Source organism: Carcharhinus amblyrhynchos, chromosome 19 (genome assembly GCF_965287045.1).
Source record: "Carcharhinus amblyrhynchos chromosome 19, sCarAmb.v2.hapA, whole genome shotgun sequence".
NCBI classification, from domain to species: domain Eukaryota; kingdom Metazoa; phylum Chordata; class Chondrichthyes; order Carcharhiniformes; family Carcharhinidae; genus Carcharhinus; species Carcharhinus amblyrhynchos.
Window position 1 is genome coordinate 39,969,511 of NC_137342.1, and position 14,431 is coordinate 39,983,941.

Below are 14,431 nucleotides of genomic sequence, written 5' to 3' on the forward strand. Positions count from 1 at the left end.
CATGCTAAAATTGCCCTTAATGTCCTGAGATGCGTAGATTAGAGGGATTAGTGGGTAAATATGTAGGGATATGGGGGTAGGGCCTGGGTAGGATTGTGGTCGGTGCAGACTCGCTGGGCCGAATGGCCTCTCTCTGTACTGTAGGGTTTCTATGATTTTTATGAACAGTCAACAATGATTTCATGGTCATCATTAGATTTTTAATTCCAGATGTTTTTTATTGAATTCAAATTCCGCCGTCTGCTTTGGTGGGATTACGTGGCTTATAAACAATTTCAAACTTTTTAATGTTTTTTATGACCTTTTTGAAAATGTTGTAAAGGTTATTGTTTCTTCTTTTCATGCATCAGGATGTTGAAACCAAGGTGAGACTTGAGTACATTATCAATTTCTTTCTTGTGTTGCATGCTGAATTTGTGTAATGCATCAATAAATAGTAAGATTTAAATAACTGCAGTGTCACCAAGGCAGATCTGGGTTTTTTTTTGTTGAGACGGATGCAATGGTTGAAATAGAATGGCTTGTTAGTGGAGTGAAGTTCAGTAGGCTTAAGGTACAAGGGGCAAGGTTTAATGGAGATGTACCAGGCAAGTTTTTTTACACAGGGGGTGGTGGGTGCCTGGAACTGACTGCTGGGGGAGGTATTGGAAGCAGATACGATCGTAACTTTTAAGGGGCATCTGGATAAATGCATGAATAGGATGGGAAGAGAGGGATACGGTCCCTGGAAGGGTAGGGGATTTTAGTTCAGTCGGACAGCGTGGTCAGTGCAGGCTTGGGGGACTGAAGGGTCTGTTACTGTGCTGTAATTTTCTTTGTTCTTCTTTAAATGGATCTATTTAATCAATTATACCTGTGCCAATCCCTTCACAAAAACTTTGGTGTACTAGAGTTTAAGTTCAGTTTTATTTCTGCTTGATAGAAAAATTCCGTTGCCCTCGATCCACTTTCCATATTGGCAAGCCTTTCCCAATTTAATTTTGTTTTACATTGCTGTCCGAAACATTGTATTTTTACTGTCTTTGCTTTTCAGAACATTTTACTGACATAAATTCCTGCTTCAATGGTATTAAACTGGAAACACGAGTAATAATTACAAAAAAACCAAAAACTTGTCACAATACCTTATCACGTCTCTATATCCTCACTCATCTCTCTATACCCTCTCATATCGAAGGTTTTTTGTTTATTCTTTCAGGGGATGTGAGTGTCACTGGCTAGGCAAGCATTTATTACCCATTTCTGATTGCTCTCAAGAAAGTGATGGTGAGCTGCCATCTTGAACCACTGCAACTCATGTAGTATAAGTACATTCATAGGAGGGAGTTCCAGGATTTTGATCCCGCATCAGTGAAGAAACAGTGGCATGTTTCCAAGTTAGGGTAATGTGTGGCTTGAAGGGGAACTTGAAGATGGTGGTGTTCCCATGCATCTGCTGCCCTTGTCCTTCTTGATGATTCTGGATCTAGAGGGTGTTGGCTAAGCAACCAGTTAATTCTTGCAGCATGTTTTGTCGATGGTGCACATACTGCTACTGGACTTCGATAATGAGAGAGAACATACTGCAACACTTCAGGAGGCAGCTCACCACCACCCCCTCAAGGGCAGCTAGGGATATGCAAAAAATGCTGACCTCACCAGGAATACCCACACTGCATGAATGAATTACAAAAAGGATAGGTTTTAAGGAGCAAGCTGAAGAAGAAAAGAGAGGTAGAGATGAAGAGAGTTTTAGGGTGGAATTCCACAGCTTGGCATCTAAACCAACAGTAGTGGAGTGATTTAAAATCACACCCTCAATGTGAATTTAAGGAACCTATTATCTTAAAAGCATGAAAGGGTGGACGAAATCATGGAGAGTTTTGAAAACAAGAATGAGAATTTTAAAGTTAAGACATTGCTTGCTGGTGGGTGTCGTCTATAGGCCCCCGAATAATGATCTGGAGGTGGGGCGGGCTGTTAACACGCAAATAAGTGCGGCGTGCAGGAATGGGACGGCAGTAATTATGGGAGATTTCAAACTGCATATTGATTGGTCGACCCATGTTGGACGAGGTGGGCTCGAGGAGGAGTTCTTGGAATGCTGCCGGGATAATTTCCTTGAACAGTGTGTGTTGGAGCCGACGAGGGAGCGAGCTATCTTGGATCTGGTGCTATGTAATGAGGCGGGTAGAATTAGGGACCTTGCGGTGAAGGATCCTCTTGGAGAGAGTGATCATTGTATGGTGGAGTTTCTGGTGCAGATGGAGGAGGAGAAAGTGGGTTCCCGGACACGCGTCCTTTGTTTGAATAGAGGGGAGTATGGTAGGATGAGAGAAGAATTGGCGAATGTGGACTGGGGGAGTGCGTTGGAAGGTAGGTCTGCTGAGGAGCAGTGGAGGATCTTTAAGGAGATCTTTCTTGGTGCTCAGCAGAAATTTATTCCGATGGTTAAAAAGGACAGTAGGAAGAGAGGTAATAAGCCGTGGATAACGAAGGAGGTGAAGGAAAGTATTAAATTAAAAGCGGAGGAATTTAGAGTAGCTAAGAGCAGTGGGCGAGAAGAGGATTGGGAAAGGTTTAAATGTCAACAAAGATTGACAAAGAAGTTGATAAAGGAGGGTAGGAGAAGCTATGAGGCTGGGCTAGCACTTAATATAAAAAAGGATAGCAAGAGTTTTTATAAATATATAAAAAGGAAGAGGCTGGCTAGGGTGAACGTTGGTCCTTTAGAGGATGAGAAAGGGGAGCTAGTGGTAGGGGATGGGGATATGGCTAAGGTCTTGAATAACTTTTTTGTTTCTGTCTTCACGGAGGAGGACGTGAATAATTTGCCGGGTGTTAGCGATGGAAAGGTGGTAGGAATGGAGGGTCTTAATGACATTACTGTTACTAGAGAGGTGGTGCTCGACAGACTAGAGGGGCTGATTGTGGACAAGTCCCCAGGACCGGATGGAATGCATCCGAGGGTTCTGAAAGAAATGGCGGAGGTTATAGTGGATGCCTTGGTGGTTGTTTTCCAGACGTCGCTGGATTCCGGGGAAGTGCCGGAAGATTGGAAAACGGTTAATGTTACGCCGTTGTTTAAGAAGGGTGCCAGGCAAAAGGCGGGGAATTATAGGCCGGTTAGTTTAACATCTGTGGTAGGTAAAATGTTAGAATCCGTCATTAAGGAGGAAATTGCGAGGCATCTTGAAGGGAATTGCTTGATAGGGCGGACGCAACACGGTTTCATTAAAGGGAAGTCGTGTCTGACAAATTTACTGGAGTTCTATGAGGATGTGTCTAGGGCAGTGGATAGAGGAGAGCCGGTGGATGTGGTCTTTCTGGATTTTCAGAAGGCGTTTGACAAGGTACCTCACAAGAGGTTATTGCAGAAGGTCAGGGGACATGGAGTTGGGGGTAGGGTGTTAGCGTGGATAGAGGATTGGTTGTCAAATAGGAGGCAGAGAGTGGGGGTCAATGGGTGCTATTCGGATTGGCGGTTGGTGACTAGTGGGGTGCCCCAGGGGTCGGTGCTGGGGCCTCAGCTATTTACCATTTATATAGATGATCTGGAAGAGGGAACCGAGTGTAGGGTGTCGAAATTTGCTGATGACACCAAGATTGGGGGAAAGGCAAATTGTGCGGAGGGTGTGGAGAGTCTGCAGAAGGATCTAGATAGGCTGGGCGAATGGGCCAGGAAAAGGCAAATGGAATTTAATGTTGGCAAGTGTGAGGTGGTCCACTTTGGTAGGAAGAATGGTAGGAAGGACTATTACTTACGTGGCGAAAAACTGCAGCAGGCGACGGTGCAGAGGGACCTCGGGGTCCTTGTGCATGAGTCGCAAAAACCCAGCTTGCAGGTGCAGCAGGTGGTCAGGAAGGCGAATGGGATGCTGGCCTTCATAGCGAGGGGGATTGAATATAAAAGTAGGGAGGTCTTGCTGCAGCTGTATAGGGCATTGGTGAGGCCGCAGCTGGAGTACTGTGTGCAGTTTTGGGCGCCGCACCTGCGCAAGGATATTTTGGCCCTGGAGGGAGTGCAGAGGAGGTTTACTAGGCTGATACCGGAGTTGAGGGGATTGAGCTATGAGGAGAGGCTGAATAAACTAGGCTTGTACTCGTTAGAGTTTAGAAGAATGAGGGGAGATCTCATTGAGACGTATAAGATGATGAATGGGATGGATAGGATAGAGGTGGAGAGACTCTTCCCGCTCAAAAAAGACAGTAGGACTAGGGGGCACAGCCTCGATAAAGGGGAGGCGGTTTAGAACGGAGTTGAGGAGGAACTTCTTCACTCAAAGGGTGGTGAATCTCTGGAATTCTCTGCCCGTTGAAGTGGTGGAGGCTGCCTCGCTAAATATTTTTAAGAAGCGGGTTGATGGGTTTTTGATAAGAGAGGGGATTAAGGGTTATGGGGAGAGGGCGGGAAAGTGGAACTGAGCCACAACAGATCAGCCATGATCTTATTGAATGGCGGGGCAGGCTCGAAGGGCTAGATGGCCTACTCCTGCTCCTATTTCTTATGTTCTTATGTTCTTAATCGGGAGTCATTGCAAGTCAGCGAGCACAGGTCTCCAATGATCAGTATGCAATTCAATGCCATTGGAAGCCCCCAGCCAGATCTGCAACCACATTTGAAGTAGCATTCAGTATTTGCCAAATGCAATCTTGAACCAATCTCCATTCTTTGAGTTCAGAGTTTGCAGATTACCTGAAAAGGGGGTGGGGTTAAGATTTTAAAGCCTCTTATTAAGAAGTAATGGTTTAATGGCATATATTAAATAGAGAAAAAATCCAACCGGTAAGATGAGAGCAGTTTACTGATTACGAAAGATGGAGGGGTGATGGCCCCTTCTGCTGCTTAACTGAAGTGCTAGGAAATTGTTCTCCTGTGATCTTCCATCTGACAAAGGCTTCCCAGCATGGATCACATCAGAAAAACTCTTTCTCATCCAGTGTTGTTTATCCCCCTCTAGTGAGCCTGTTTTGAACCTTATCTCAGATGGCTGGTTTCCCTGTGGGCCCTGAGATCCAACGTCATCAAGAAAATGTGCGCTGGAGACAAATTCTTGGCAGGGATAACCAGTTTATCCTTTGTGTTTTTCAACTAGCAAGCTGCTGAGAGAGTTTTGTTCATGAGATTTATGTAGCATTCAATCATTTTTCAAGATTTTGCAAGGCAATTTCTTAAGATTCCAGCCTGACCAAAGCTGCAGGATTCTGTGCAGAACCAGTTTTGTTCTGTGTGGATTTTGAATAACTCAACAAGTTATTCAGCATGATGGCAGCTGATTCATCTTGCAAAAGTGTTTTGTTCAAATGTTTTCGGGTCCTGACAGGATGTTGTAGCACAACATTTGAAAAGCACCGTCTGAATTTCTGTATCCCCAGTCCCAGTGATGAATTATTATGACTATAGATAATTGGGCTGTACTGTATACACTTTGGAATTTACTTCATTCCCTTTGTTGGTGCTTCTGACAGATGTTTTATTTATTTCAAGTTTAAAAGCCTCGGTTCTCAATTTGTTCCTAGTATGTATCTTACCTTTTATTCATTTTAATGTCTCCCTGACTATTCTTCTCACATTCCTTTCTCCATTTCCAGTGTTTCTTATCTGCTTCTGGGTTGAGTTCTCCGTATTCATTCATATTATCCTCTACATTCCTGTCATCTATCAACACCTTCCTCCATTTCCAGTGTGTCTCTGTCCCTTTTGAGACTTGCTTTGTTATTCATTGTTCCTGACTAGAGGCCTCCCTTTTATCACCAGTCCATCTGAATGTACTTTGACTTTTCTGTCTCTCAGTAATAATTCCTGCCAGCTTCATCAACCTAGTTACCTTTCAATTACAGTTTCTTTCTGTGTCATCGTCAAGATTGGTGGAACGGCAAATTGCGCGGAGGGTGTGGAGAGTCTGCAGAAGGATCTAGATAGGCTGGGCGAATGGGCCAGGAAATGGCAAATGGAATTTAATGTTGGCAGGTGCGAGGTGGTCCACTTTGGTAGGAATAATGGTAGGAAGGACTATTACTTACATGGCGAAAAACTGCAGCAGGCGACGGTGCAGAGGGACCTCGGGGTCCTTGTGCATGAGGCGCAAAAACCCAGCCTGCAGGTGCAGCAGGTGGTCAGGAAGGCTAATGGGATGCTGGCCTTTATTGCAAGGGGGATTGAATATAAAAGTAGGGCGGTCTTGCTGCAGCTGTATAGGGCACTGGTGAGGCCGCAGCTGGAGTACTGTGTGCAGTTTTGGGCGCCGTACTTACGCAAGGATATTTTGGCCTTGGAGGGAGTGCAGAGGAGGTTTACTAGGCTGATACCGGAGTTGAGGGGGTTGAGCTATGAGGAGAGGCTGAATAAACTAGGCTTGTACTTGTTAGAGTTTAGAAGAATGAGGGGAGATCTCATTGAGACGTACAAAATGATGAATGAGATGGATAGGATAGAGGTGGAGAGGCTCTTCCCGCTCAAAGGACAGTAGGACTAGGGGGCACAGCCTCAAGATAAAGGGGGGCGCGGTTTAGAACGGAGTTGAGGAGGAACTTCTTCAGTCAAAGGGTGGTGAATCTCTGGAATTCTCTGCCCGTTGAGGTGGTGGAGGCTGCCTCGCTAAATATTTTTAAGACACGGGTTGATGGGTTTTTGATAGGCGAGGGGATTAAGGGTTATGGGGAAAGGGTGGGAATGTGGAACTGAGCCACGACAGATCAGCCATGATCTTATTGAATGGCGGGGCAGGCTCGAAGGGCTGGATGGCCTACTCCTGCTCCTATTTCTTATGTTCTTATCTAGTTTTAATCATCCTTCTTCTCAGTCCCAAAAGGCACAAGATCAACTCTACAGGTGTCTGTGCAACTGATTTTTTTAAATTCATTCATGGGATGTGGGCATTGCAAGCTAGGCCAGGATTCATTACCCAACCCTGATGGCCCTTCACAGGTGGTAATGAGCCAGCTTCTTGAACTGCTGCAGTCCATGTGGTGTAGGTGCGTCCACAGTGTTGACAGGTAAGGGAGTTTCAGGGTTATGACCCAGCAATAGTAAAGCTGATATAGTTCCAAGCCAGGATAGGTGTGGCTTGGAGGAGAATTTGCAGTTAAGTTTATTTATTAGTGTCACAAATAGGCTCACATTAACACTGCAATGAGGTTACTGTGAAAATCCCCTAGTTGCCACACTCCAGCAACTGTTTGGCCGTGCTAAATTCTTCCTCAGTGTATCCAATCAACCTAACCTATGCATCTTTGGACTGTGGGAGGAGACTGGAGCACCCAGAGGAAACTCACACAGACACGGAGAACATGCAGACTCCACACAGACAATGACCCAAGCAGGAGTCAAACCCACGTCTCTGGCGCTGTGAGACAACAGTGCTCACCACTGTGCCACCATGCTATTCCAGGTGGTGATGTTGCCATGTATCTGCTGGCCTTCCCCTTCACAATGGTAGCATCGTGGTTTTGGAAGTTGCTGTCAAAGATGCCTAGGCGAGTTCCTGCAATGCATTTTGTAGATGCAAAACACTGCTGCAACCGTGTATTAGTGGTAGAGTGAGCGAATATTTGTAGCTGGGGTGCCAATCAAACGGGCTGCTTTGTCCTAGGTGGTACTGAGCTTTATGGATTTTGTTGGAGTTGCACTCATCAAGGCAAGTGTAGAACATTTCATCACATTCCTGTCTTGTGCCTTGTAGATGGTAGACAGGCTTTGGGGAATCAGGAGGTGAGGTACACATTGCAGGATTCCTAGCCACTGACCCGCTTTTGTGGCCACAGTACTTATATAGCTAGTCCAGTTCAGTTTCTGGTCAGTGGTAACACCCAATGTGTTATAAAGGGATTAAGTGGCACAGGCACTGCTCATGGTTTCGCGAATCCCCAGTTAATTAAATCTCCTATTGCCAGATCTGTATCATGATAAAGCTAGGGCAACTATTTGGCATCGAGTGACCAGGAATATCATCCCTCGGATAGTTTTGGAACCAGGTGACTGGGGCCAATTGTCTTATGGTTCAGATAGAGATCAAAGTATTTTTGAAGGATTTCAATTTGAAGCATTGTGGCCTTTCTTTAAGTACTTAGAATGCATTGGAAGTACTTAGATGCGTTGTATATGGTTGGTAATTAAATGAATAAATGTTAGCTAATTTGAATTATTTAGTGTTGTTGGTTTTTAGTTCATTCCATTGCAACATTGTCTTTGGATTTCTTTTGGAGCCCAAATCAAGCAAGCTTGTCAATCCTGGAAAACGCCACCTGTGTAAGTCAGCCGAATAACTTTGGGCCTTCAAATTGGTCTCAAAAAGTTGGCTTTACAGGTGTATATCCAATAATGATGATGCACCTTGACATGTCAACCACAGAGTGAAAAGGGCTTATGTCGATGAAGGGCTTTAGAGAAGTGGGGTTTGTTGGTTTCAGCACAGTTCCAAGTCGACGGAGATGCACGGTGCAAAACCGACTACAAACTTGTTTATGTTGTTTACGTGGCAAGTTGACGCAAGCGTTTCACACGATTCTGCATTTTTGGAGGTGGTATTTTGCAGTTTTGGATAATAGAAAATCATAAATATACCAAGGAGCAATGTTATGGGGCAGAAATCCTGGAGCAATGTTCTTTCTATCCATTCCATCCTGGATGGACAGTTTATTGATTTAACTCCATCTATAGATGGGATTTATGGAATGGATGAGTATAAAATCTTCCTCAGTAGCAAAAGCATTGGACAGTATTTTTGCTTGTACACAATGCTTTGGAGTGAATGTAGTAAACTGCAATTAAACAAAACATTTGCATGTAAACCCTACTAAAAACAAAGCCAATTACAGAATGTTTTTGAGTCGACTTTCACTCTTTCTCCCCTCCATGACGCTCTGGTCCCTTCCTTTATGGACTTTTATTGGCGCTGATACAAACTGGCTTTGTGGGTGAGAAATCACCTATTTTTTGTTCCTGCTTACCTGTGTAGACATGACCCCCAGTGCTCAGCTCCTTCTAAATTGATTTAGACTAGGTGCTAAATCATCCTACACTCTGCTATTAAACTGGAATTGATTGCATTTCCTCCAGCCTCCCCTGACCCACTGGGTGATAAATGTTGATGGCTTTTATGGTCACGCATATTGTAATAAAACTGCACATACAGTCCAAGTGTAGAAAACATGGATACAAATGTGGAGCTTCTCCATGGAACCATTTTGACCACCTCAGGGTACTGACTGAACCCCTGAGAAACATTCTTAGCATGTTAAAATAAACCACAAAGAACTGATTGTTTTGTACAATAGGTACAAACCTTTAAAAATCCTAATTTTTAGCAGTCTTTTCAATTTATTTTATGTGTGTATTTACTATAACTAGGAAGTTTTCTTATAAAAGTACTTGCGTCTTACCTGTTTCGCATTTTGAATAGAGTGATATTGAAAATCTTAATTCTTATATCAGACACACACACTATCACAAAAATATGTACACTCACTCTCACCTCTCTCTTAGAACTCTGAAAACATGCACATTCACCACATACACTTACCTCTCCCACACAAACACTGACATTCTCACCTCTCCCTCTTACAAACATACACTGACAAATCTCACTCACCCACATATCTCTTACTCTCATGCACGCACACTTCTCTTACACACATGCCCTTTTTTACACACACACATCCCTCTCTTACATACCTTTCACTCCTAACAGGCATGCATCTCTCTTACGCCTGCTCACCTCTTAAGTTCACACCTCTCCCTTACACATTCACATACCCCTGTTAAACACACCTCTGTCAGTCAAATTTTGCTTTTACGCACACATCCCTCTCACACATACTTTTCACACATCTCACTTGTACATGTATACGCACACTCATTTCTTTCTTACACACACCCTCACACACACGTGCACACAGATAAATCCTCAACCCTTTGTCTCTCATGCCAGTGATTCCTGTTTCCCTCCTGCCATGCTCTCACTCCTGCCCAGTGGCTGCCTACCCCCTATTCCAGCCCAATGATGGTTGTCTCACCCTACTGCTGCTCGCTGATGGCCACCACTACTGCCGCCGCCCCACACACACACACACACTCACACACCCACCCACACACACACACCCCCCCCGCCCAAACTCCTGCCTGCTCTCCCTATTACTCTGCTGATCTGGAAACTTGAGGACATTGGACAAGTTGGAATTAGCATGAAACAATCAGAAGCTGGATTCTGGAGAGACCAGCCTCTAATTGGGCAAACAGCTTTGTGGCACTTTTTTCAAATCTTCAACATTAGTCTGGCTGTGTGCGGAACTGATGATGTGGAGATGCCGGCTTTGGACTGGGGTAAACACAGTAAGAAGTCTCACAACACCAGGTTAAAGTCCAACAAGTTTAGTTGATAGTAAACCCACTAGCTTTCGGGATTTGCCCCCTCGTCAGGTGAGTGGAGAGTTCTGGTCACAAACAGAGTGTATGTGACCAGAACACTCCACACACCTGACGACAGGGCAAACCCCGAAAGCTACTGGGTTTACTATCAAATAAAATTGTTGAACTTTAACCTGGTGTTGTGAGACTTCTTAGCGTGCGGAAACCAGTTTGAGGAACCCTAATGTCGAGCATCCTTTTAAAAGATATGATATGACTTCCACTGATTTCCCTGAGAAGGTTTATGTTGATACTTAATGCACACGTTAGAATCATGGAGAATTTAACAGCTTTCCGCCTTATGCTGTTCCTTCCAGCCCTTGGTGATTCACAGGTAAAGTGGAAACTCCATTATCCGCGTAATTGGCAAAACATTGCCAGTAAATAATGTACACTGGCAGATAATATGTCTATAAAATTTTGTCTAATGCAATAGTATCCCTTTCACTGGAATGAAGACAAGTGCAATATAAATAATGAAAGAAACATTTTCAGTATCAACTGTGCCATCCGCTGGCAGATAGTCAGGAAGGCTGATGAAGTGTGGTATAAACTTGCTTCTGTCAGGTTGATGTGCAGAACTTTGCTCTGCATCCACTGTCCTCTGTCAGAAATAAGCAACTAGGGGGAAATTACTTCAGCTTACATAATCATAGATGGCAGTTTCCAGTAACATGAGATAAAGTGGAAGCTTTTCGGTCATGATGCTTTGTTGCATCGCGACTAGGACAAGCTTGATGAACCTATTTTTGCTCATGTTCAGGTTAAGGGGTTAATGGTTTCATTTGTGTTTCTGAGAACAACTGCTAGACTTAAGATAAATAAAATCTTTTGTCCATTGGCTATTTTCCATGAGTGAGAGTACACTGCATTGAATGACTGTACAATCATAGGGAAATGCTATCATTGTCAAACTGATCCTATACAAACCATTGGCATGCAAGTGTCAATTGATTGAGATCATGCACAGAAATATTAGAATTCCTTTTCCTCCATACCCTGTAAGCAGTAAAGATATAAAACCTTGGGTGATTGGAATGTGAGAGTTTGAAGTGTGTGGGTTTTAATTCTTTGAAACAACAAACTAGTCAAACAGAACTCCATATTTATCATCTTCAAGCATTCGAAACATGAAACAAAAGAAGATGGAGTCAAAAGGAATTACAACACAGGTTTGCATGAGAAGACCTGTTAATTTTGTTTTCTCTTTTCCCATCAAGACTGGTCAAAATCACAGAGCTTAAATGCTTCTGAAGACAAGAAGACTGGTGTAAATGAGGAAGACAATTCTAGCTCCAGTTTTCCTTCGTCATTTTCTTCACAAAAAAAAATGTCAGGACTGTTCAATATAGAAGGCACTGCCTCAGAACGTTGCCAGGGTATCTATATTCTGTGCAGTAGCTACTTCATAAAGGATTCATCAAAAGATGCTCAGGCTCTTGCCAAAGTCATTAAAGTGCTTTGAAGGACGATCGAAGCAAAAGTAACAGAGCAATACAATTTCAGAATGCTTTGGCACGAGCATCTTATTGGTAAAATAAAAATCAAATAGTTGCATTTAGAACATTGAGAGACATATTTCCCTCCATTTTTGTCAAATATGAGATGTTCAACATTGTACATAAGCATTTATTGGAATTAGCTGGGAGGAGTTAATGCACAGAGCAAGATGTAATGCAACTGAATTAACAAGCATGCTATTGAAACAGAATGATCACTGAAGTTAACCAGATTAATGGCTGTATCTACTGATGTTAACTCACCTGTATTGCACTGTCGGGCTCACTCAGGCTCCAATTCAATTTCTCCAATTGTGTGGTAGGCACTTGATGTTGAACAAAGAGACTTTTAAAAATCTGGCAATCGAACGCAAAATGTTTCTCATTTGTGATTCCCATTTCAGACTGCAAGGTTCTTCCTTTGATGCTGCAGTTCCAATGTCTTGCACTTGTGCCACTGCAATCATACAGCATTTCCTGATGTCAGGGGAAAGTCGAGCTCTTCTCGGCGGCCTCTGACTGTCAGCGAAATCCTAATCTTACAAAAGAGCTGATGAGATCATTATCATCTTTCCTGACACAAGCCACTTCAGGGTGGTCAGGCAAACAACTGAAGCTTTGCAGTATCGCAGACAGTCCTGTATATCTACACCAGAAGCAATTACGTGTCAGCTATATGTTATAATTTTTTAAAATGCTTCAGTTTAATTTTGACCATACAATGTAGCAATGACATACTTGACTCCCTAAATTACAAGTGGTCTTCCTCTTTATGCTTTCAGACCAAACAGTTGGAAGAAAAAGAGAAAGAACTGCAGAAACTCAATGCCTATTACAAGGAGCAGATGACCAGACTGGAAGAAAGGGTAAGAAAGGCTTTTTTAAAAGATACTTGTTTCATTGGAATTGTAAGGAAAAATTACCAAACACAGTAAATGGCGAAAGAAATAAACTGGCTCAAGCATAGTTGTGTCATTTCTGTGTTAAATGAAATTGTCTAAAGTCTAATCAAAAGTAACCCTCTTCATCCTCTCACTTCTGCTGATGAATAGCGAACAAGTAAATGATTCGAGCAATTTTTCAGAAGTGTTGACCAAACCTTACTCAATGCCCGTTTCATCAGATCTCTCTTTCTCCTGATGTATATCCAACTTTGTACCTTGCAAAATCTTGAAGCGATTTCTTTCTCTCCTCTGCATTCCCACTGAAGTGATGCTCTACCTCATACAATTATTCATATTCACCTTCTAGTCCAACACTAGTTTACTCTTTCAAAAAGAAACCTACTGCCCTCCAATCTTGTTATCAGGATTGCACGGTACAAATTTGTGTAGAAGTATCCCACTTGTTTTCATGAAGTAACATTCTCTGATAATCAAACAGCTTGTTAACCCTTAAACAAGTTCCTTGTTGAGGAGTGAATAACATCATTTAATCTGTCACGTCTCACTGCAGTCTTTCTGTGATTCTTGTGTTGCTGTGAAGCATCAACTACCTTGCAATGTTCCAAGTTACAGAATGTAACTTGCACTACAGGCTGTTCAGAGACAACATAGAACATAGAACATTACAGCGCAGAACAGGCCCTTCGGCCCACGATGTTGCGCCGACCAGCTTTTAAAAAAAAACAACACTAACCCACTAATCTAAACCAATCCCATTTCGTCCATAAACCTATCCACAGATCTCTCAAACGCCCCCAAACTAGGCGCATTTACAACTGCAGTTGGCAGGGCATTCCAGTCCCTCACCACCCTCTGGGTAAAGAACCTACCCCTGACATCAGTCCTATAACTACCCCCCCTTAATTTAAAGTCGTGCCCCCTCGTGCTAGCTTTCTCCATCCTAGGAAAAAGGCTATCACTATCTACCCTGTCTAAACCTCTAATCATCTTATATGTTTCAATAAGGTCCCCTCTTAGCCGCCTTCTTTCCAGCGAAAACAACCCCAAATCTCTCAGTCTCTCCTCATAGGATCTCCCCTCCATACCAGGCAACATCCTGGTAAACCTCCTCTGCACCCTCTCCAAAGCCTCTACATCCTTCCTGTAATGTGGGGACCAGAACTGCACACAATACTCCAAGTGCGGCCGCACCAGAGTTGTGTACAGTTGCATCATGACGCTGCGACTCCTAAATTCAATCCCCCTACCAATAAAAGCCAAGACACCGTATGCCTTCTTAACAACCTTATCTACTTGATTCCCAACTTTCAGGGATCTATGTACACATACACCTAGATCCCTCTGCTCCTCCACACTATTCAAAGTCCTCCCATTAGCCCTATACTCAACACATCTGTTATTCCTACCGAAATGAATTACCTCACACTTCTCCACATTAAACTCCATCCGCCACCTCGCGACCCAGCTCTGCAACCTTTCTAAGTCACCCTGCAAACTATGACACCCTTCCTCACAATCTACCACACCTCCGACTTTGGTGTCATCAGCAAACTTACTAATCCACCCAACTATACCCTCATCCAGATCATTAATAAAAATTACAAACAGCAGTGGCCCCAAAACAGATCCCTGAGGCACACCAC

General features: G+C 43.4%; 1 protein-coding gene across 1 annotated transcript in view; it reads left to right on the top strand.

Annotated features, from left to right (window-relative positions):
• Nucleotides 1-14,431, top strand: part of chchd3a (coiled-coil-helix-coiled-coil-helix domain containing 3a) — a 303,356-nt gene that overhangs the window by 211,697 nt on the left and 77,228 nt on the right. The window contains exon 5 of the mRNA XM_080207651.1: nt 12,666-12,749. Within this exon, the coding sequence (XP_080063777.1) occupies nt 12,666-12,749 (84 nt within the window). The remainder of the gene's footprint in view (nt 1-12,665; nt 12,750-14,431) is intronic.